Below are 24642 nucleotides of genomic sequence, written 5' to 3'. Positions count from 1 at the left end.
TGTAGCTTCTTCCCTTTCATCAGTTTAAATATATCGTGCCACTCCCTTCTGGCTTGTAGAGTTTCTGGTGAGAAATCAGCTGTTAACCTTATGGGAGTTCCCTTGTATGTTATTTGTCGTTTTTCCCTTGCTGCTTTCAATAATTTTTCTTTGTCTTTAATTTTTCTCAGTTTGATTACTGTGTGTCTCGGTGTGTTTCTCCTTGGGTTTATCCTGCCTGGGACTCTCTGCGCTTCCTGGAATTGGGTGGCTATGTCCTTTCCCATGATTTCAACTATAATCTCTTCAAATATTTTCTCTGGTCCTTTCCCTTTCTCTTCTCCTTCTGGGACCCCTATAATGTGAATGTTGGTGCATTTAATGTTGTCCCAGAGGTCTCTTAGGCTGTCTGCATTTCTTTTCATTCTTTTTTCTTTATTCTGTTCCACGGCAGTGATTTCCACCATTCTGTCTTCCAGGTCACTTATCCGTTCTTCTGCCTCAGTTATTCTGCTATTGATTCCTTCTAGTGTAGTTTTCATTTCAGTTATTGTATTGTTCACCTTTCTTTGTTTGTTCTTTAATTCTTCTAGGTCTTTGTTAAACATTTCTTGTGTCTTCTTGATCTTTGCCTCCATTCTTTTTCCAAGGTCCTGGATCATCTTCACTATCATTATTCTGAATTCTTTTTCTAGAAGGTTGCCCATCTCCACTTCATTTGATTGTTTTTCTGAGGTTTTATCTTGTTCCTTCATCTGATACATAGTCCTCTGCCTTTTCATCTTGTCTATCTTTCTGTGAATGTGGTTTTCATTCCACAGGCTGCATGCAGGATTGTAGTTCTTCTTGCTTCTGCTGTCTGCTCTCTGGTGGATGAGGTTATCTAAGAGGCTTGTGCAAGTTTCCTGATGGGAGGGACTGGTGGTGGGTAGAGCTGGCTGTTGCTTTGGTGGGCAGAGCTCAGTAAAACTTTAATCCCCTTGTCTGCTGATGGGTGGGGCTGGGTTCCCTCCCTGTTGGTTGCTTGGCCTGAGGCAACCCAGCACTGGAGCCTACCCGGCTCTTTGGTGGGGCTAATGGCGGACTCCAGGTGGGCTCAAGCCAAGGAGTACTTCCCAGAACTTCTGCTGCCATTGTCCTTGTCTCAGAGTGAGACACAGCCACCCCCCACTTCTGCAGGAGACCCTCCATCACTAGCAGGTAGGTCTGGTTCAGTCTCTCCTGGGGTCACTGCTCCTTCCTCCTGGGTCCCAATGCACACACTACTTTGTGTGTGCCCTCCAAGAGTGGAGTCTCTGTTTCCCCCAGTCCTGTCGAAGTCCTGCAGTCAAATCCCAATAGCCTTCACAGTCTGATTCTCTGGGAATTCCTCCTCCCGTTGCCGGACCTCCAGGTTAGGAAGCCTGACGTGGGGCTCAGAACCTTCACTCCAGTGGGTGGACTTCTGTGGTATAAGTGTTCTCCAGTTTGTGAGTCGCCCACCCAGCAGTTATGGGATTTGATTTTATTGTGATTGTGCCCCTCCTACCATCTCACTGCAGCTTCTCCTTTGTCTTTGAATGTGGGGTATCATTTTTGGTGAGTTCCAGTGTCTTCGTGTCGATGATTGTTCAGCAGTTAGCTGTGATTCCGGTGCTCTTGCAAGAGGGAGTGAGTGCACGTCCTTCTACTCCGCCATCTTCTTTCCGATGTTCTTTGTTTCTGTTTCCTTTGTGCATAGTCTAGTGTCACTTGCTCACAGGGTGCAGCCTGCAGAGGCCTCGCGCAGCCCTTCAGACTGGTGTTGCTCCTGCGAAATGGCTGCAGGGACACCTCAGCTCGGCGGGCCATGCAAGACACTGCCAGGTGTTCTTTTTCATTCTTGTCTGGTTGTACTATTTGGATTTTTGTCTGCAGCCCTCTAATTCTTACCGTATCATAGAGGCCGAGAATTTCCGCAGTGGAAGGGACCTTAGAAAATGTTCACATTCTTCTGATTATTGGAAATGCTACTGGGTTCAAGACCGGGGCATCTCCTTCAGGAAACCACCCCTGACATCCGCCCACTCTGCCCCCCGCCCACCCTGTGGGTCCAGGAGAAGTGTCCTGTCTGCCCCCTCCACTAGTCTGCAAGCCCTTTCAGGATGGGGAGCATGGGGGGCCCACAGTTCTGTTTCCAGCTTCCAGCAGAGTGTCTGACACATTAAATTCTCCTTAGAACAGGAGGCTGAGAGGGCATCTGAAGTACATGGGGACTCAGCATACGACAGATGAGAGCCAGAGGCTTGTCAGGTGGCTTATTCAGTAAATGGCTGACCATTCAGAGTTGTCCTTACAGAGGCCACGGTCTGTCTGTCTTGCAGCACAGGTGCTAATGTAACTGCACATCCCTGCTGCAGCCCCGGTAGCACCTTTCCTGGCCAGCAGACCATTGCAAGCACTGGCCCTTCAGATCTGCTTCCGATTTTAAAGCTTGTCTTCTGTTCCTCTTCTGGTGTGTCACTTACTCTGGGCCTGGTAACTTTTGCCCGCCTGCCTACTGGACATTATCATCAGGTGATGCTCGGTAGGGCCTGATTACGCGAGAGGATCCCGGCAAGCAGCACTTTACGCTGCAAACTCTCTTCAATATCAGACCTTGTCTTCCTTAGAAAACCGGCCTCGCTCCAGCGTCTGCATCCACCTTCTGCGGGGTTTGCTGCGTTCACTCTGCATAGTAACTTTCATTCCTGCTGGTACAGGAGGAAATGCTGACTTGGGACCTCTTCCCTCGTCTTCTCTCGTGGTGCAGGCTGAGTGCCCACCCTCTTCTCACCTCCCCGCTGATGCGCTACTCTGGAGAGTTCGGTTTCTCCACAGCTTTTCAAAGCGCCAGCTCTGTGCCCAGCACGGCGCTGAGAACCGTCCTGTGCTTTTCAGGGAAAATGTTTTCTCGGCCAAAACACCTTGTGGCTTTTGGAAGAAGCAATTCTGCATCTTCCTTCTTTTTCTTTTTTTCTTTCTTGCTTTTTGCCTCATTTTCCCAATTATTAAAGGACTGTATTATTTTAAAAATTTAGCTAACAGAAAAAGAGAAGAGGGGCCCATGGTTGTACAGCACGTAGACGCCCACGAGGAGTGCCGACCCCCCTCTGGTGCGGGTGTGGAGCCCGATGCCGTCTGTTCAGGAGGTACTGGCTAGGCCCTTCCTCATTCCAGGCCACATCACAGGTGCTGGAATAAAGTGGCCAAAACACGGCCCAGGTCCCTGCTTTCATGAAGCTCACGATGATGAGCAGTTAGATGAACAGGTGATGTGTGTTCCAGGGGCGGCAGTGCAGTGAAGGAATGAGGGCAGGAAGGCCGGAGTGTGCCCACCGAGGCTGCTCCTTCTGCTAGGGGGGTGGCTCTGGGAAGTCCTGTTGGACGCGGTGACAATGGAGCAGGAGCCCAAAGGGAGTGAGGGAGGGGCTCCGAGCAGAGCAGTCACGCTGGGGGAGGACCCAGGAGGCCGGGAGGGCACTGGGCGTGGGGCGGCAGCTCCGGGCAGGCAGGGTCTGGCTGGGCGTGGATGCCCAAGGGGCTGTGCTCAATGAGGGGACACACAGTGTGGCACGTAGGGTTGTGTGCTGCCCTCTTCACTCATTCACACATAAACCTTTTCTCGCTTATCGCAGAGCTTGTAGGGCATGAGGGAGGTGCTGAGCATCCACGTCTTAGATGACAGGACCCTCTCTGTGTATTTGGGAGGCGGTGCAGCGGAGCAGAGGTGTGCAGACTGGGGCACAAGTGACCCCATCCACATCCCGACTATCCCTTAGCCGCCGTCATCTCCATGGAGGAGATGGGGTCTCGGTGGGAAGCTGCTCTCCCGCGAGAACAGAGCCCAGTAGAGTGCCTGGGTCTGTTAGTGATCTGGTCTAGATTCTGGAACACTTGAGGTGGGCAGAGCTGTAGAACTCAGAGGCTGACTTAGTGAATAATTTGCACAGTCCTATAGGTTAAGGTTTTCCATTAAGCTCTCTATGCTGCCGATAATTTAGCTGGAAGATGTGTTAGATACAGCACTTGGGGAAAATGGAGTACCCATCTCAGGGGATAATGGCACTGTGAAGCCAGATTATTTCTACCGTGGAGAACAATTGCAAGCCTGTGCTAATAGATTAAACTGCTAGAGTGTGATCGTTTTGAACAAAGAAAATGGTCGAGAGCTCTACAGCCAGCCATAAACTGATTGGGGTGGGTAAAGAGTAATAATTTAACCCTGTTGATCTATGGCATGTAATCCCTTTAGTTGCTGCCATACTACAGCAGCTGAGGAAGGTCCCCGGACCTGAGGTCACCCAGACTAACGTCCAAATTTTGCTACTTTCCAGCTGTTTGACCTTAGATGAGTCACCAGACGCTAGAGGTTTCATTCAGAGATGCCCAAGCCACAAGATGCTGTGTGCAAATGATTGGGATGAGGCAGGGAGAGTGTCCACTGGGTTTCATGGGGACAGGGAAGGAATTCCATGGTTTGCAGAAACATAAAACAAAACAACAAACAGAGTGGGAATCACGTAACAGGTGGAGTGTGGGAAGTGGGAGGAGGGGCTTGCTCTGCAGGGAGCCTCCGTGCCTCCCTCTGGAACGCAGCCCTCCACCACTCCTGGCTCCTCTTTCTACAGCTGTACGTGAAGCGGGGCCTCTCCGGGGCCGGCGGAGCTGCTCACACAAGCTCGTGAGAACGTAAACTTGTCGTGAGTTAGGCTTTGGACGCCCCGCCTGTTACAGCTGTGCCATCTGGAGGGCCACTCTTCGCAGGACTTCTGTGAACTGGACACTTATCTTTGTCTTCATCACTCTGTCTGCTGAATTAAGCCCAATGGACAGTGTTTGGAAAGTTTATTTTACTCTTATAATTAGCAGTGAGTGAATTTAACTGGTGATTCCGGTGGACAAATCCCTGGAGCTGAAAATTGGAAAAAAAAATGGAGAAAGGATTATGTTAAATAGACTTAATACGTAGAAAAGGTAATATGGGCAAATAAATGTAGCTATTTAGTGGGAGAGACAGATGATGCTAAGTCTTCTCTTCCCATGTTAGGCGAGTTGCGGTTCAGGGGCTGCCGCGGATTGGGTGAGGCAGGGCCCTTCCTGGGAAGCCGCCAGCGTCTTCCTTTGTAAAACCAAGTCTCAGTCTCAGCTGGTGAGCGAGGCTCTTCAGGATCTGGTTGTGAACTTCATTTCAGGCCTCACCCGCCCCTGCTCCCCAGCACCACCTCTCCTGTGACTCATGCACTTTTGACAGACACACAGCCCCTGGGAGCCTCCCCTGTGCAGACACACTCGAGGTCTGGGGTCCCTCGCTCAGCTAGGAGCAAAGCCTCAGTGCAGACGAGGGGCCCATAGGAGACGCAGGATGGGGATGCAGGAGTCCTCCGGGCTTTGTGGGGGGGGCACGAGAAGCGTGGTGGGGAAGCCTGGAATCGGGCTGTGGAAGCAGCGAAGAGGCGTCTCAGTGAGTAAAGCTGAGGTTGGCTGAGCAGCGTCAGACAGCAAAGGACCGTGTGGAGAGGTGAGGATGGAACCCTGCCCAGTGGGCTCGGTGACTGGGAGGTGGCGGTGGCCCTGGTGGGGCTGTGGGCACACGCCGGCTCTTTGCCGCCTTCCCTCGGCCTGCCATGCCTTTTCCCACCATCTGCAGACAGCGCCTTCCGCGAAGTGGCCCCGGGCCCTGATGGGACCGAGTTAGCGTGTAATCGCCCTTATTTCGAGCACGGTGGCCTCATGTTGGTTTCTGCCCTTCTTCCACATCTGTGGGCAGTGGCCACGCCTCAGTCATCCTGGGACCTCCTGGGACGGCTCCTGGGTGTGTGTCCACCCTGCTGCCATGGGAACAGGAGCTGCAGCCTCTGCTCATCAAAGCCCTGGGCCCGGCAGGGATCTCTTTGTCCGGGGCAGTAGTGTCAGCCCTTGTCAGTACTCAGCCATCGAGGCACTAGAGTTGTCCCAAAGGACAGTGAAATCTTAGGCTGGCGACGTCCTCATTTTAGGCTTCATTTCTGATGATGGCAATCACTGTGTGTGAACGACAGTGCCAGGAGTGTATCTCAAAGCTCGTGTATTGGTTGATCTCACCCTTTTTGTTTATCACCGTTGTGTCATCTGTTTACCTGAAGTGCATCAGCTTGTTTTGCACACCTGAGGTCCTGGGACCTCAGCATAAATCACCCATGCCTCCTGACTTCTTTCTTCATGTAGAATTTACTGACAGTTAAGAGAAAAGCATTTGTTGAGTATTCCTTCCCCCTTTCCCACCCTTCTGTCAGGTACCTTCTTTCAAAGTGAAATAAATCAATATTTACTTCTAAAGTCTTGGTTCACAGTGCATTTTCCCATTTAAATGAAATTGAAACAAACAGTAAAAGAAGAAGAAGAAAAAAAAGTCCTCTATCTACTGCAGAAAAACAGCTCAGGCTAAAAGGATTAACACTTTCCACTCAGGGTATCTCTCTAGCTTCTGGTAAATTCCGCCAGTCCAAGTTAAAGGTTCCTTCCAATCAGTAACTTTGTGTGGAGCCCACCCCAGAGGTGCCTCGTCCATTTTCTTCTCTGCATTAAACATGACCCCGTCTGACACAGCCCTTCCTGCTGTCAGGGAATGACACAGGCCCAGGGCCGAGGGAGACCCCTGGAAGCCCCATGGGCCGTTCCCAGAGACGGCGTGGGGTCGTGGCTTGTTACAGAGGGCCGGGCAGGGAGGAGACCCTCCCACGCCAGGCTCCAGCTGGGAAGGGAGTCAGAAGCGTCATGAATGGGAGCTCACGGAGGCCCCCTGAGCAAACCCACTGCTTCCAGTCTCTCCTGGGGGTCCTGGGAGTCACTGCCTCTTCTGCCCTCTCTGCCTGGAGTCCCATCCCCATGCCTCCTCCGGAGGCTGCCCTGGCACTCTGTCAGAGCATCGCTCGGTTCCTGTGTCTGCCCCGCTAGACTGGTTTTCCACCATGTGCTGCCTGAGCGCCCATCAGGGCACCTGCACCCGGTGGAGCATCGTTGCACAAATACTGAGTTCTTGCTCCGTGCCAGGCGTCCGCCCTGCCCACCTGGCTCTGGGGGAAGAGCTGTGCCGGGGCAGTGCCGTCCTAGCCCTCACGGAGCTCAGTCCACTGGGACCTGATAAAATGACAAAGGTTTTGTTGAATGAATGAATAATTGACATGCCGCAGTACCTTAAGAAAACGTTGTTCAGTACACGAATGAAGGCACCAAAAGCACGGTGATGTGATTAAGCACCCACTCTGCATACGGAATCTTCTTCAGTTCTCCTAGCCATTCTCTGAAGTGGGCATTTTCGTCCCTATTTGACAGATGAGACACCTGAGAGTCACAGGGGAAAGTGGGCAAGGCTCACAGCTAACTGCGGGGGAGCTGCTGTGTAAGCCCTGCGAAGTGCAGGACAAAGTTCTTTCCACCTCGCCTTTCGGACCCCCTGGGAAAGGCCGGTCTCTCTGACATCCCTCCCTACATCTGAGGGCTCTCGTTCCCCAGCTCAGCAAGTCCAGGCCCCTTCAGTGTCCTCCTGGGCTGGTTTTCTAATCCTTCAGTCATTTTTGCAGCTCTTAGGGTCTCAACACTTTCTAAATCTTTCCCATATTGTTTGTATTATTGCTCTTCTCAAAATCAAAGGCAGTTGTAAAACAGACCAGAATGCACAGTCAGGGAGCTGGGGCCTTAGCACCAGCTGGAATTTGGCCTTGTCTGGAATCTGCCTGCTTGGAGCTACAGAGAAAGGCCCGCCCATAGGCGTGAGCAGGCCCCCTCCACTGACAGAGCCCCGGGGCAGTGAGTGCCCATCAGCAGGCCCCTCCTGTGGCTCCGAGGCACTAGTGTTGGTGGACGACACCTGGGAAAAACCAGGCGTGCAAGGGCGTGTACTCCTGCCTGGTGTGATGTTGATCTTCTTCATACACAGAGCTGAGCTCCCAGAGTGTGTGGAGAGACAGATAACCCAGGATAAACTAGTCCCTTTTGCACCACCAAATGGACCAGCTATGAATTTCCAGGAGACCCCGCACCCAACCCTCTACACGGTTGCAGGAAATAACTCCTAGAGTGCCTCGGCAACTCCCACGCCTCTGGGAGGCAGCTTGGCATCACGAGAAGAGCTTGGACTGGGTGTTTGAACTTGGGTTCCACCATTAGCCCCAGCTGGGGCCCCTGACCACGTTGCTTTGCACCGGTGAGCGTCACTCTCCTCATCTATAAACCGGGGGTGAGAGCAAGCGTAGAGCATTGCTGAGATGATTCTGTGCAGGAAGGACCAGCTCCTGGAATGTGCCAGATGCTCCATAGGCAGTCGCTGTGATTCTCTTGTCCTGCTGGACCTGGAAGTGGGGCCCGTGTGACCTTTCTCTTGCCCTCCCACAGGTCACGGACGAGGAGCCCAGTTCCAACCACACGGTCATGATCCAGGAGACCCTCCAGCAGGCCTCCGTGGAGCTGGCCGAGCAGCATCACTTGGTGGTGTCCTCCGACGACGTGGAGGGCATTGAGACGGTGACCGTCTACACGCAGGGCGGGGAGACCTCGGAGTTCATCGTCTACGTGCAGGAGGCCATGCAGCCCGTGGAGGAGCAGGCCATGGGGCAGCCGGCCCCGGAGCTCTAGGGGGCACGCGGTGTGGGACAGCACCACAGGGCAGGGCTGCCGGCCTCTGCGGAGCCGCCGGGACACCCAGGGCGGGGAGGCCCCAGGGCAGTGCTCTCCGCAGCGCCCTCCTCTGCGCTGTCCGCCCCGGCGGCCGCGTGGGGCTCTCCTGGCCCCGCTTTGGGTGGGTGAGGGGTCAGCGTCACCAGCGACACGGGGTGCTGCCCCCGGCACAGGCACACACACCTTCCCCCGCGTCGTCTGCTTCCAGAAGGACCTGTGCCTCAACTCCCCAGACACAGCCCATACCGCATAGCCCCTTTGCTTCAAGCGTCGAACAGAGACCCCCAGTCCTCATCAGCGTCTTCCCTGAATCACAGCCCAACTCCTTGACCCCTGTCTAGGTGCCGGCTCTTTACCTGGGACTGCTCTGCAGCCTGGTAACCAGGAGACAGCTGTCAGAGAAAGTGACCTTACGGTTTTTGAATCACCTGTGAGAGAAGAGCGGGGAGGGGTTATCTACACAGTTCTACCCTCCTCAAGCATCAAGGGCGCTTATTATCATGTGAAGTAACTACTGTTTGATGGCCCTCCCGCTCCCATCACAGGTGGTGGTCTCAGCTTACTATCTTGGAATTCTTTTGCTTTCAAAATAAATGCACTTTCTCCTATTCACCTCCTACTCTGAGGAGGTGGGGTGGATAGAATAAAAGCATCCTCTGCCTGACTACTTCTGCTCCTCTGCTAGGTTGGTGGGTTTACCTTTCCCCTTCCCAAGTCAGAATCTTGGATCTGGACCCCACCCAGGACCGCCCCCTCTGAGACCCAGGACCGCCCCCTCTGAGACCCAGCACCGCCCCCTCTGAGACCCAGGACCGCCCCCTCTGAGACCCAGCACCGCCCCCTCTGAGACCCAGGACCGCCCCCTCTGAGACCCAGCACCTCCCCCTCTGAGACCCAGCACCGCCCCCTCTGAGACCCAGCACCGCCCCCTCTGAGACCCAGCACCACCCCCTCTGAGACCCAGGACCACCCCCTCTGAGACCCAGCACCACCCCCTCTGAGACCCAGGACCACCCCCTCTGAGACCCAGGATCACCCCCTCTGAGACCCAGCACCACCCCCTCTGAGACCCAGGCGCTTAAAACGTGACAGTGATGCTTGTTCTCCCTCTGAAGCATTAGCCTTGCTTTGGGGCCACTGTTTGAGGTTAACGGTCTTACGCCCCACGTCCTGGCACCTCGCATTGGGTTTGCTGCAGCCCCTTCCCACCTTGGGAGGAGCGGTAAACCGACAGTCAGGAGCCTTCGTGATGCTCTCTAGTCCGACTGACCTTTTTAGTCCTGGTGCTTGTGATAAATCCCGTACCTTTTGGCGCCTCTGCCGTGTGACAGCTTTGTGGAGGCACCGAGGCGAGCCCTACTGCCCCCGTCCAGCCCCGGGGTCTCCTGACATTGTCACCCAGCATCCAGCTCACTGAGGTCAAGATCTTTTTTCTATCAAATGAAATTTTATTTAATTTATAGTGATTCTAACCAATTGTTTGAATAAACCATCCTTTTAAGTTGTAAAATACCAAGCTATTGCCTCATGGTTTTAGATTTTCACGTTTCTAGACTAGACAATGAAATCATCTATATTACATAGGACGGCTCACAAAACTGTTTATCTGAAACTACATTTTTGATGCTCTTTGGGCACTAAAAACAGCCAAAACTTTTGATTCAGTAACAAATGAAGAAAAAGCTTGAGAATTATTTTTAATCCTACAGTGGTTTGCTGTCCTTTGTTTCCAAGGAAGACATTACTGACCCATTTTCAGTAAAGAATGAACTTTGAGTTATTTCTCTAATAAGGGTGGTGGATTTTTACAAGTCTTGGTAAAGGTAAATGGTACAACGAAATGATGGATTTTTTTTCTCTTAATGTTTAGAAGCCTGTGTGTCATGTTTGTTTGTTTCTTGACATATAATTGATCTATGACACTACGTTAGTTCCAGGTACACAACATAGTGATGGGATATTTTTATACATTACAAACTGATAACCACAGTAAGTCTATTTATTGTCTGTCATCATACAAAGTTATTACACAGTTATTGACTATATTTCCCCATCTGGTACATTTCATCCCCATGACTCATTTGTTTTGTAACTGGAGGTTTGTACCTCTTAATCTCCCTCACATATTTCACTTATCCCTCCAACCCGTCTCCCCTCTGCAACCACCTGTTTGTTTTCTGTATCTGTGAGTCCATTTCTGTTTTGTTACGTTTGTTCATTTGTTTTGTTTTTTGGATTCCACATATAAGTGAAATCATATGGTATTTGTCTTTATCTAACTTATTGCACTTAGCATAATACTCTCTAAGTCCATCCATGTTGTCACAAATGGCTAGATTCCATTCTTTTTTATGGCTGAGTAATGTTCTGTTGTGTAGATATACCACATATTCTTTACCCATTCATCTGTTCATGGGCACTTAGGTTGCTTTCATATCTTGGCTATTGAAAATAATGCTGCAGTGAACATAGGGGTACATATATCTTTTTGAATTAGTGTTTTTGTTTTTGTTCTGAAAAAATACCCAGATGTGGAATTGCTGATTGTATGGTAGTTCTACTTTTAATTTTTTGAGGAACTGGCATACTGTTTTCCATAGTGGCTGCACCAATTTGCATTCTCACCAGCAGTGCACAAGGGATCCCTTTTCTCCACATCCTCACCAACACTTGTTATTTGCTGTTTTTTTTGATAACAGCCATTCTGACAGGAGTGAGGTGATATCTCGTTGTGGTTTTCTTTTGCATTTCCCTGATGATTAGTGATAGTGAGCATCTTTTCATGTGTTTGTTGGCCATCTGTATGTCTTATTTGGAAAAATTTCTATTCAGGTCTTCAGCCCATTTTTTAATTGGGTTGTTTATTTATTTATTTTTGATGTTGAGTTGTATGAGTTGTTTGGATATTTTGGATATTAACCCCTTATCTGATATATTGTTTGCAGATATTTTCTCCCATTCAGTAGGTGGCCTTTTCATTTTGTTGATGACTTCCTTTATGGTGCAAAAGCTTTTTAGTTTGATGTATTCTCATGTGTTTATTTTTGCATTTGTTTCCCTTGTCTGAGAAGACATATTAAAAAAAAAATATTGCTCTGACTGGTGTCAAAGAGCATACTGCTTGTGTTTTCTTCTAGGGGTTTTATGTTTTCAGGTCTTAGATTTAAGTCTTTAATCTTGAGTTTATTTTTGTATATGGTGTGAGAAAATGTTCTAATTTTATTCTACATGTAGCTGTTCAATTTTCTCAGCTGGAGCTTTCTTTTATTTATTGGAGGAATTTCTTTCCCCCATTGCATATTCTTGCCTCCTTTGTTGTAGATTAATTGACCATCCATGTAAGTTGGGTTTATTTCTGGGTCCTCCCTTCTGTGTCATTGATCTACGTGTGTGTTTTTGTGCCAGTACCTTACTGTTTTGATCACTGTGGCTTTGTAGTGTAGTTTGAAACCAGGGAGTGTGATACCTCCAGCTTTGTTGTTGTTTCTCAAGAGTGTTTTGGCTCTTTGGGGTCTTTTGTGTTTCCATAAAAATTTTAGGATTATTTATTCTAGTTCTGTGAAAATGCCATTGGTATTTTGGTGGGGATTGTATTGAATCTGTAGATTGCCTTGGGTAGTATGGTCATTTTAACAATATTAATTCTTCCAATCCATGAACATGGTATATCTTTCCATCTGTTTGTGCTGTCTTCAGAGTCTTAGAGTTTTCCAAATACAGGTCTTTTACCTCCTGGGTTAGATTTATTCCTAAGTATTTTATTCTTTTTAATGTAATTATAAGTGGGATTGTTTTGTTAATTTCTCTTTCTGATAGTTCATTTTTAGTGTATAGAAATGCAACAGATTTCTGTATATTAATTTTCTATCCTGCAACTTTACTCAATTCATTTATTAGTTCTAACAGATTTTTGGTGGCACCTTTAAGGTTTTCTATATATAGTATCATGTCATCTTCAAACAGTGACAGTTTTACTTCTTTCTTTCCAATTTGGATGCCTTTTATTTCTTTTTCTTGTCTGATTGCTATTGCTGGGGACTTCTAATACTATGTTGAATAAAAGTGGCAAGAGTGGGCATTCTTGTCTTTTCCTGATCGTAGAGGAAATGCTTTCAGCCTTTCACTATTGAATATGACGTTAGCTGTGGGATTTTCATATGTGGCTTTTATTATGTTGAGGTGTGTGCTCCCTCTATACTGACTTTGTTGAGAGTCTTCATCATAAATATATATTGAATTCTGCCAAAAGCCTTTTCTGCATCTATTGAGATGATCATATGATTTTTATTTTTCAATTTGTTAATGTGGTGTATCACATTGATTGACTTGGAGATATTGGACTATGCTTGCATCCCTGGAATAAATCCCACTTGATCATGGTGTATGATCCTTTTAATGTATTGTTGAATTTGGTTTGATAATATTTAGTTGAGGATTTTTGCATCTAAGTTCATCAGTGATATTATTCTGTAATTTTCTTTTTGTGTGGTGTCTATGTCTGGTTCTGGTATTGATGATGCTGGCCTCGTAGACTGAGTTCAGAAATGTTCCTTTCTGTTCAAGTTTTTGGAATAGTTTGAGAAAGATAGGTGTTAACTCCTCTCTAAATGTTTGGTCGAATTCACCTGTGAAACTATCTGGTCCTGGATTTTTGTTTGTTCGGAGTTTTTATTACAGATTCAATTTTATTACTGGTAATTTGTTCATATTTTTTATTTCTTCCTGATTCAGTCTCAAGAGATTGTACGTTTCTAGGAATTTATCCATTCCTTCTAGGTTGTACATTTTTGGGGTGTATAGTCATTTGGGGGTTCATAGTCATTTCTTGTGATCCTTTGTATTTGTGCGGTGTCAGTTGTAACTTCTCACTGAGGTCAAGGTTTGTTTCCTCCAAGAACCCTTTCTTCAAATGAAATCTCATGCAGGTGTATAAGCAGATGTACAAACAGGTGAAGTGGTAACTGTTCTGGATGAAGAGGGTGGAGTCCATAGCCCCATGCACTTGGCCTTCATTGTCACCACCCTCTCACCCCAGCCAGGTCTGAGGGGACCTCCTGGGGGAAGCTTAAAAGCTGCTGCTCTAATACAAGGAGGGGAGTGGCTGCTTTCCCTAAGCCAGGAAGGCAAGAAGTGCCTCTGGAACTCAGAAAGCAAGGACACTTCCCACTCAGGATAAGTTAGGGAAAGCTTCGTGGTGGAGGTGGCCTGTGATTGGGGCTTTGTAAACTAGATAGACTTTGCACTTGCAGGGAGTGGAGTCGAAGGAGAGGGAGGGGATTCCAAAAAAGAGTAACAGTGGCGCTAACCCCTGGGGGTGGGACAGCATGGAGGATGAATGGTGAGCCATGAGCATTTCCGTTAGGCTGGTGGGTCCTCTAAGGGGAAAGACAGAAGGGTCAACCAGAAGCCAGAACCTAGAGGAACAGGTTGGATATTGGAGATGATGGATATTGATTTTATTCAATAAACGTAACTCAATAAAATTAAATGGGGACACAGTGGCCATTTAATAGACCCAGGGTGCAAAGGTCAGAGTGGTATTCCAGAGACATTAGTCCTGCCCAAGTATCCGTGTAAGTTCTGTTGAGATGGTTGAGCATCCAGGTCAGAGACAGAGAGTCTGGGCTCATATCTAGTTCTGTCACTTTTCTGAGTGACCATGGCATGTTCTATGCCTGTCTGAGTTTTAGTTTACTGATCTCTGAAAGGGGTCTGATGATAATTGCTAACTCCTAAGATTACTGAGAGCATTAACTGAACAAAGCCCAAGAAGCCATTAGCAGAGCACCTGGCCCACACTCTGTAATTATCCATTATTATTTGTGCTCCTAGTCATGGGGCCCACAAATATGAATATCCCTCAAACGACGCACTCAAAATGGTCATGATCTCGTGGGAAAGATGCAACATGAACGCACAAAAGGAAAAGTCTAACTGCATGTGCTCGGTGTAAGCCGTGGGGTGAGGCTGGAGGGAGGAGCCTGCCCGTCCCAGGTCCCCTGGCACGAGGCCTTGGACCAGAACTGGTGGGGTCATGTGACGTGGAGGGGCAGGTGCCCAGCCGCTCAGCAGGAGCTCTCGGCTGTCTGCACGAACGACCACAGAACTCAGAGTCTGGGTGCCTTCAGGGCTGGGTCAGTCCTGCATGCCGCTACCCTCGAAAGCTGGTTATTTCTGAGGGTCCCATCCAACATGTGCTTTCTTTGCCTCCTCAGTGACCCTGAAATCATTAAAAGATCTTATTCTTCTAATTTATAAAACCCCCCGAAGAATGGTAACTGTGCTGGGCTGCTGTTCAGTGCACACGCGCTGGGCATCTGCTGGGTCATGTGGAGTCCTGGGCGCTTATCAACACGGATAGAAGGGACAAGTGACTTTAAATGGTCATGGGGGCCTTGTGCTTGGGAGGCAAGGTGGGCTTCGGTTTGAATCCTGCTTCCCCATTTATGATTCACTGTGATGTTGGTTAACCTTTATGAATATCAGTTTCATCATCTGCACAATGGGGTAAATGATTTCGCCCCATTTGCCTAGTTCGTTTTAAGGGTTAACCCTGACAGCGTACATCAGAGCATCTCGCACATTGTGTTACACGTCGTAGGAACACAATAAATATTTGTTCTGCTTCCTGTTGTTCACGGTGGTTTCCTGGTAAAGTCCCGGGCAAGTGGCAGAGGGCAGCGTGAACAGGGATGTGTCATTTGCTCGCCTGTGAGCAGGGTGGGGCTCCCGTGTCTGGCCGTTGTTTACTAACCCGGTAACATGGTCGTTCATCTGCCTCTCCTGGGCCTGCCACAGCCTCGTGGGCACCCACTCGCCCCTGATTCAGCGAAGGCGAATCGACTGCCTGCAGCGGCCCGGCGCTGGCCGTGAAGCTGTGGGAACACAGCTTCGCAGCGACACGTGGTCCCGGGCTCAAGGAAGTCACCACCAGGTCCGCGGGCAGAGGCGCGAACAAGGGATGGGATGCTGCAGGGACTCAGGGGGACCCTGGTGTGGCTCCAAGGGGTACACGGAGGGCCTCGCTGCCACCTCAGCCGAGCCCCGGCTCCAGACAGAGAAGGGGCATCAAGACACCAGCCTTGACCAAACACGACCTGCCCAGAAATGGTGAGTCACAGAGGCCCAATGGCCAGTGCAGACGGGCCGGACACCGATTCCCACACGAAGCCTCGGGGGCAGCTTCCCAGTCACCCTTATCTGACCAAGAGGGAATATGTCCAGAGGTCGAGAAGCTTGCCCACAGTCCATAGCTTGTAAGAGGGGAAGCCAGAAATGGGGAGGAAGCTGCCTGCTTCAGACCCCGCCCCCAGCCAGCCGGATCCCTGGATCCCCAAGCCGGGGCATCTGGCCTGGAGAGAAGGCCCTGGGTGGGCAGGGCGCCTGCTGGCGAGACCTAGGCCACACAGAAGGGGGTGGGAGGAAAGAAGAAGGGAGAGACTTTCGCCATTTGATGGCATTCACGGTATTCTGCTGTGTCGGTAGGTAGACTGCTTCTCTCCATCTGTGTCATTACATCGTCTAGCCCTTGTCCCCCCGGCAGGGTTGTCCCTGGAGAGCGACTGCTCTCAGAGAACCACCTATCTTGACACAGCAGACCATTTATTTTAGCACAGCTCTCCGCCCCCTGTCCCGGAAATACAGAAAGGTGGACCCTTGTCTGTATTACAGGATCCCCGTGGAGTCGGGCGGGGCAGGGAGGGGGCGTGGTTCTGTCGCATCCTTTCCTGGGCAGCTTCTGCTGAGCCGGGAGCTGGGTTTCTGAGCCCCACAGGACATTCAAGCCGTTAGCTCCCGATCACTGCTTTACTTAGATACCTTCGGGCCCACCTTGTATTTTGTGCCAGGAGAGGTGAAAGTTTGTGCCGAAAGGCTGAGTGGGCTCCTGCCTTCCTGCTTTATAATGTGTGATGAGTACCTGCTGTGTACCAGGCACCACACTAGGCTACTCTTGTGCCTCATCGCGTCCAGTCTTCGTGCTGACTCTGTGTCAAGGGTATGGATGTCCTTGTGTAGCCCTCAAGGCAACCAGTGAGTTGGATGCCATCTAGAGTTTTACTGATGGAGAATATTAGCACAGAGAGATTAAGAAACTTGCTCAAGGTCACACAAGAAGTAGTGAGCCAGAATTTGAGCCCAAGCAAGATTTGCACTCACAACCAAAGCGCCCTCTGCCAGCTCCTGTCTCTCTTCCACAGCTGAGAAAACGGAGGCTCGATAAGCAACCTGCCTTAGGTGACACTTGAAACCAGAGAGGGGTGTGTCTGGGACTAGAATCCAGTGTGAGAGGCCCGTCTCATCAGCTGCTTTTCTACCCCCCATGCCACGACGCCTCCCCTGTTATCTTTCTTCCCTGACACCAGGAAGCAGAGCAAGCGCAGGGTGTCGGGGGCAAGGTCACATTCCAGGGGCAGAGAGGGGTTCGAGGCTCAATGCCAAGGTCTGCTTGCTACATGGAGCGAAAGCCCAGGGCCCTTCTGGTTGGAAGGCCAGAGCAAGTGAGAGCAGGAGCCAGCAGAAGGCAGGAGACCCAGGGCCAGGCAGGAGACGGGGAGCAGCCAGGACGGGCCTGTGACGCGGGGGGGCTGGGGAGGATGCCGAGGGCGGTGCTGGACGACCGGCCTTTGAAGACCCCTGACTCTGTTCCCTAGGCACCCCTTCAGCCAGAGTCACGTGCCGGCAGCCCTAATACCAGCCCTGCTTCCGATGGCCTTTCCTCCCTCCTGGGCTGTCATCTGTTAACGCAGGGGGTGGAGGCTGGGCTCTGAATAAGGAGCCCAGCCCAGGCAAGAAAGACCTGACTCCACCTCTTGGCATTTGTGTCACTTTGAGAAGTTAGGTTACGTCGCCTCACCATGGCACTAATGCAGATGATAAAATAATCGCTGTGAGGGGTTAACGACTTACTGTGTCGGGGCCTTTGCATGTGTCCTTCGGACAGTGCTGGGAGGTGTGGGTGTTCTTGCCCCAATATACAGATGAAGATCAACTAGCCCCACAGGTAGTGAGGTTCACCAGGGTAATGTCTGTGAGGTGCTTGACACAGTGTCGGGCAGAGAAGGACGGCTCTGGCCCCTCAAGACAGTGCCTAGTAAGGAGGCCGTGACCTTCCAACATGGCCGTGGCTGTGGCCCCGAGTCTGAGCTGCGTTAGTTGCTCTGAGTCTCGCGTGTTTTGAGGAGACAGTGACTTATTTTATAACCTGTATCTACAGGGCCAATTTAGCAAATTAATTTTTCTTGTAATAAGTATTTAAAATTCATTAGCTGTTGTCACTGATGATTTTCTCCCTATTCTTCGGTTCCATCTTTCAAGGCTGGAGAGAAAGGACTGTTTGATTCCAGATCCATCACGCCACCAACCCCTTTTACAATTTCAAAGTGAACCGTCCATCCTGCCCTTGGATGAAATCCAGGTCCGCATCCCTCTCCTCCCAGTGGTAATAGTTGTAAGTCATAGCAGGAAGTCTTTGGGAATCAATTAAGTGGACTAATACTTTGGAAGAGGAAAGAAAAAACAAAACGTATTCTGAAGGGAGGACTTAATTTACCATGCATCACAAAATTTTCTAAGTAAATTATTTTCAAGTCAACTTGGCCCTTCTCTTAGCCATGACAGGGACACGTTTGGGTTTGATTTTAAAAATTCTAATCTATCACTGTCACCATTCCTGCTGCAATTTAAGGCTTCGGGGGTTTGTGGTAGATAACAGTTGTTACACTTCCTGCAGGCTAAGAAGGCATTGACGGTTTGGTATATTAACTATCACAAAACAGACAAAAGGGAAGGGCAGGTAGGTGTAGACAGAAGAAGGCGTGTCAGGCCAGAGTCGCCTGTGGTATTTGCTGCCCCCCACCGGTGCTCAGCATTGGTCCTTCCATTCTGCACCTCTTTTTGGACCGTCCCAGAAGCAGACCTGCGGGTGATGGAGAGATGCAAACTGGGGAGTCACCTGTAGCCTCGGGTGATGGAGAGATGCCCCAGACAGTAGCCCCGCCCTCGGGGAGCTTGTGATGGACCAGGAGAAACTAATAAGGGAACCACAACTGGCCACCTACCTGTGGTGGGTACTTAGGTCACATGCATCCTGCCTGGGTACCTAGATGGAAATTAGCCTTGAAAGACAGCTTCTGTCAGGCCTGGAGGGAGGCATGCTCACCTGGTTTCTGTGCCTTGTAGGTCACAATGCATTGACTGTGATAATCAGTAGAGTTGGCCCCATCCAGGGGTCTCTGTAAACCTATCAACTGGCGTTCTGTGAAGTGTGGGTACGCTGTGAACAGCTGAACCTTTGTTACATCTGAGGTCAGACTCCCGGTTTGGAGCCAGGGGTTCACCGCTTACTAGCTGGTACATCACACATTCTCTCTGAGCCTCAGTTTTTCCATCTCTAAAATGAAGATCACAATAGCACCTTGCTCATCGAGTCATTGTGAGGCTTAGAGAAGACGATACCTGTGCGTTTCCTGGCACAGCACAAGCATCCAACCTGGGTTAATTATTACCATCCCCTCAATTATTGTCATCATTTTCTTCTGTCGTAACTGTGTTGAATGCATGAATGGCAGAGTGGCTGGAGGATGGATTACCACTAAAGGAGCCCCAGAGGCTGGGCGAAGCTACAGGTGACTCCCCAGTTGGCAATAATCAAAAAGGACAGCAGAGTCTATGAACCAGGCACAGGGTGCCAGAACTGAAGGAACTTGAGGAAGACAGTCAGCAGCCCCACTTTGTAGGTGAGCAAACTGAGGCCCAGAGAGGGAAAGGGACTCATCGCATTGCACAGAACAAGTGGGCATGGGAAGCACTGCTAGGCTCCACTGGTGACGCAAGCATCATAACAGTGCTGAGATACCCTCCCCGCTGCTGGGGAGACTGTCCCTGCGGCTCTGCCCCCCCGGGGGCAGCCTTCATCCTTTGATGCTGTTGACCTCACCACCTGGACCTTCTGTCAGGAGGGGGCAGGGGGGTCATGGCCAGTTCCCCCCACTGCAAGGACAAGCCCCTGCCCGTGCGGGGAGTGCTCAGTCACTCTGCATACATCACCTCCTAATCCCCGCAGGTGACCTGGGCTGCCCATTTCACAGAGGTGGAATCGTGGGTCCCAGAGGTCACGGGGCACTGAGAGGAGCACGTGCCTTTGCCGGAGGTCAGAGCCTGTGGGTGACCTGCAGGGATTTGAACGCAGGCATGCCCATCTACAGAGCCCTTTGCTTCCAGCTCTCCTCCACCCCCGCATGGTCTGTGTGCATCTCGGTTGCACCAAAGCCTGTGGAATCTCTTTGTAACCTGCAAGTACAGGGCAGTGTGGGACTGAACGCTAGTCCAGAGCAGGTTTTTAGCTAGAACAACAGAGAGATGGAGCCGTGGGAATCACACACCAGCAGGGGGAGCTAGGAGCCTCCAGGACGACCAAGCCACTGACCCGGCCTTGGTGCTGGCGGATAGTGGGTTCCACGGATCAGGACTGCCCTGGAGAGCAGAGGGGGGGGCGACCCTTCTCTGCTTCTCTGGCAGCTGCAGTTCACCTGGAAGCCTGGAACCGGGGCTCCAGTTCACCTGGAAGAAACAGACTTGGGACTCAGGGGAACCTGTGTTTGTGCCTGGGCTCTGCTAGCTGGACGCCCTGGGATACTTCCCTTTCTATTTCTGAGCGTCAGTATCTTCATCTGAAAAATGGGATGATGACACTTGTGTTCGTCACTCCTGTGTGGCTGGAGATGAGGCCTGGTACCTGCCTAGCGCCTCACCAGACTCGGAGCAGGTGCTCCATCATTCCCGCCTGTGTGTCACCTCAGCTCAGCCTGACAGGACGGATGGAGCACTGTGTTGGGAGCCGGGAGCCTTGGGCCCTTTCGCCATCTCTGAGCGACCTTGGAGGGCTCTTCCGCTGTCTGGGCCTCAGTTCCCTCCCATACAGTGGGGGATTGGGGCTGGAGGACCTCTGAGGGCCCACCCCGGGGTAGGAAGGCATCACTCGGTGCAGAGGAGCTGGCATCAGGCAGCAGTGTGGGGCAAGGCTCTGTCCTCGGCTCATGGCTCCACAGCCTCTGCGGCCCCTCCGCCTCCCTGAGCTTCGGTGAGTGGGCACGTCCCACCCATCTGTAGGGTCAGCGCCAGGATTACCCGTGGCAATGTTCTAAACGCCGTCATCTGATTTCCTTGGCATGTAGCCTGCCCTCTTCTGCCCGGGCTTGGCAAACATTTCTTGTAAAGAGCCAGATAGATATTTGAGGCCTTGTGGGCCATCCAGTCTCTGTTGCAACTATTCAACTCTGCCACTGTCGCCTGAGAGCAGCCATAGATAGCACAGAAACGATAAGTGTGTCTGTGTTCCAATAAAACTTTATTTGCAAAAGTAGGTGGTGGGCCAGATTGGGCCCACAGACCATTGTTTACTGACTCCTGTCCTAGGTGCCTGGGTCTACAAGGCCAGCTTCTTAGGAACCGCAAAGGCATTTGTGTTAATTTTGATTTCCAGCGACCGAGTACTTTTACACTCATACCCAAATTTAACTTTCATGACTATCATGTCATTTTAAAGAGGCATAAACTGGAGTCACTAGTTGAAGATTACAGCCCTTTATGGAGTGGATGGAGGGGAGATGGGAGGGGATGGGTTTGTCACGGTCCGAGTCTGCCACTAGTTCCTCGTTGACCCGGAGGATACCCCTTCTCCCTGGGTCTCGATTTCCTGCTTGGGGTAAGGGGTTGGGGGCAGTGGGCATCTGAGTCATCCTGTTGTCCCCTTTCTGTTCTGACAGGGAAACAACCGCAGTCCGATCAGCTTTAGTGGCGCCTAATTCTTTTAATGCTGCTCCGTGGAAAATGAGACCTTCTTGTAAGGGGAAGATCCTTTAATTAAATTGCTGGGAAATTAGAAGGATTCAGCTATCGAGAGCAGAGGGTGATGCAGAGGCCAGGGCGCTCTCTGCGGATTAATTAAGATGCTGCTCTGCTCCCTGTCGTCCAAGATCACGGACACCCGAGGCCTGACCCCCAGGAACATTTAGCAAACCCTTCGGTGGGGATCACTCCCCCTCTGAGTCCCTTTCCTCTCCCCCCCACTCCCAGCTGCCCTCCTGCTACTGCCACACCAACAGCTGATGGACGGTCCCAGGACGGGCCAAGCTTAATTAAGATGGATGATCTTTGTTGAGTTTAGAAAGGCAATTAATGCTTTCTGCCTCAGCCAGCACTAGGGGTTCAGTGTGGTCTGGGTGCTCCTCCCGGAGAGGCTGGGGAAGCGTCCTCCCCAAATACAGGCTCTGTTGCTAATCCTGAGCTCTGTCGTCTGACCCCTTCCTCAGCCTCTAATGCATCCACCCTACCCCCAGCCCCCATCAGAGTGGGATGTGCATTTTGACCCGGGCTTTGGGGTCCCAGTAAACCAGGAGTGTGTTCTTCGTGGCCCTGAATCTTCCCCACCCTCCAAGGCCTTTTTCCTCCTGGAAGCCTTTCCTGCCTCTGGTCCCCTGACGGCACCTTGACCACGTCTGCGCCAGCACCACGTCAGCTCAGCATGGAGCCCCTTGGTGTTTTCCTCTCCTCACCTGCTGTGATTGCCTCCTGCGGGTGAGAAGTCAGCCTCCCCCGGATGTGGATGAAATAGTCTAATTAGCGTTTTCCCCATGGAGTCTCGCACAGTCAATCCAAATTTGTTTTCTTTTTAAAACGTGTTTACCGAGAACTCATCCTGCCCTGAGACCCGGGCGTGCAGAGGTGAACGTGAGTTCATCCAAGCCCCACCCAGTCTCCCCATCTGGTGAAGCAGGTCACTGGGCAGTGGCAATGTCAAGTGATGGAGGTGTTTCCAAGGGCTGTGGAGACATCGCAGAGGGCGCCCCGACCCGCCTGGAGGGGCCCCAACCCGCCTTGAGGGGCCAGGCTTCCTCGGGGTGCTGGACGCTCTGCAGCCAAATCCGTGAAGTTGTCCAGGCTTTAGCCAGATGGAGGGCCTGACAGGCGCCAAGGCCAGTGAGAACATGGCCGGAGGGGGACACAGGGAAGGGAGGAATCAACAGATACCTGTGGATGAAAGAAAGAAGTCAGACAAAGGAAGGCAGGTAGAGAAAGAAGAAAAGGAAGATGGGGGGTGTGGAGCATGTGAACATCTGCAGGCCCCTGGGGCTTAGTGTCTCCCCCATGGATCAAGAAGCAGCTGGTGTGGCCCTAGTCTCTGCCCCTTCCCTCCCCTCAACCCCCAAACCTCCACGCCCCCGGGCACTCCCCCTCCTCAGCCAAGGCTCGAGAGGACCTGCAAGGAGAACTACAGAGCCGGCTCTGAGGACTAGTCCCCCGTTACCAACCACTTGTTACCCTCCAGGCCAGACCCGGCTCCAGGCCAGTATGTAAGTCGACTTGGTCATCAAGCAGGCTGTTCATTCCCATTACAGAACTTCCGTGTTGTTTGTTTCGTGTTAAGACTTTTTCAACGAAGGAAGTGGGGAAGCTGTGCATTGATTTGTAATGTCTGTATTGTAGCACAAGCTCCTGGCGGATTGCAGGTTCAGGCAGCATCGCCATAGAGAGCAAGTTGTATGTTTCCATTCAACCTGACTTTCAGCCTAGCTGTGCCTCGGTCATCTCACCCCCGCACCTTCGCTCACACTGTTCCCTCTTCCTGGAACCCTCTTACTACTCTCCTCTCTCCTGCCCATTCTTCAGTTGCCAATTTATTTTTTTATTTTTATTGTTTTTGGCTGTGCCGCTCGGCGTGGGGAATCTTGCTTCCCCAACCAGGGATGGAACCCGTGCCCCCGGCAGTGGAAGCGTGGAGTCTTAACCATTAGATCACCAGGGAAGTCCCTTCAGTTCCCAGTTTAGATTCCTGTGAGTTCCCAGAGAAGCACCCCTCCTCCTACGAAGGACTCATCACAATGGACTATAATGGCCTTTTCCTAAATATTCGTTAATGTTTAATTTCGCAAGTAATCCAAGAAAACATTCTCATTGTAAACAATTTAGACCTTACAGATAAAGCTGGAGTTTCTCTTCCAGAGCAGCTCTTGTCTCCTCCCAAGATGCAACTACTCGGTGTGGCTTGCTGTCTATTATTTGTTGATTCATTTAATTAATATTTATGGAGGACCTACTATGTGCCTGGCATTCCTCTAAGAGCTTATATTCTAGTCGAGGGAGTGAAACTGTAAGTGAGCATGCAGATGAGATTAAAATTCATTAGAGGATGATGAGTGCTCTTTAGAAAAATGGAGCGGGGCAGGGGAGGGAAGCTGCTGGGGAAGAGAAGTGTTATTTTAGACCAGGACTCCTTCCATGAGAGACATTGCAGCAGCAGCCTGCGAGAAGCGAGGGTGTGGGCTGGCAGACACCTGGGGAAGGTGTGCGCGGTAGCAGAAGGCAGGTGCGGGCTCTGCGGACTCACCTGGTCCAGGGGCAGCAGGAGGCACTGTGGCCAAGTGTACTGCGTGGGGAGGGCCTGGGAGACCTCGGGGTTGGGGAGGAGTGGGCGAGAACATAGGGGACCTTGCGGGCCACGGAAAAGACTTTGTGTCTTATTCTCTGTGAGCTGGGAAGCTGCTGGAGCGTTGGGAATGAGGAGGGCATGAACCAACTCATGTTTTAAAAGGACTGCTGGGCGGCTGTGTGCAAAATAGACCCCTTTCAATGCGTTTTATGTCTATATGTACTATATATACATATACCATACATAAAAATGTATATGTTACATATATATACACACACACACACATACATTTGTATCTTTCTCCTTTAGCAAACATAAGCACTGACACTCTGTATGCGTTGCTCTGCAAACTGCCTTTACACATCCACGTGTGTGGAGAACTAGAGAACTTTCTGCATCGCACGCTTGGATCTACCTCATTCCTAAAAGGTGGCACAGTCTTCCATGTTCTGGCTCCTTAGAGCTTATTTAGCATTCCCCTCTTGATGGATATTAGGTTGTTTCATTTTCTTTCACTCTTACAATCCGTGGGTCTCCCCCTCAACAGGGACTTCCTTGCCAGTGGAGGGAAGTGGGAAATGGCA

General features: G+C 50.7%; 1 protein-coding gene across 17 annotated transcripts in view; it reads left to right on the top strand.

Moving 5' to 3' along the window:
- Positions 1 to 24642, top strand: part of ZFAT (zinc finger and AT-hook domain containing) — a 452145-nt gene that overhangs the window by 260722 nt on the left and 166781 nt on the right. For 16 of the 17 annotated variants that reach the window (XM_061172112.1, XM_061172111.1, XM_061172121.1 and 13 more), the window contains one exon: positions 8350 to 10143. The exons of the other annotated variant lie outside the window; for it this stretch is intronic. In XM_061172112.1, coding sequence (XP_061028095.1) covers positions 8350 to 8589 — 240 coding nt within the window. In that variant the 3' untranslated portion in view covers positions 8590 to 10143. Of the gene's footprint in view, positions 1 to 8349; positions 10144 to 24642 lie in introns of those variants that run through there. 17 annotated transcript variants of the gene reach the window in all.

Source organism: Eubalaena glacialis, chromosome 17 (assembly GCF_028564815.1).
Source record: "Eubalaena glacialis isolate mEubGla1 chromosome 17, mEubGla1.1.hap2.+ XY, whole genome shotgun sequence".
Classification (NCBI taxonomy): domain Eukaryota; kingdom Metazoa; phylum Chordata; class Mammalia; order Artiodactyla; family Balaenidae; genus Eubalaena; species Eubalaena glacialis.
Note: the sequence above shows the minus strand (reverse complement) of the source record. Positions and strands in the feature narration are given on the sequence as shown.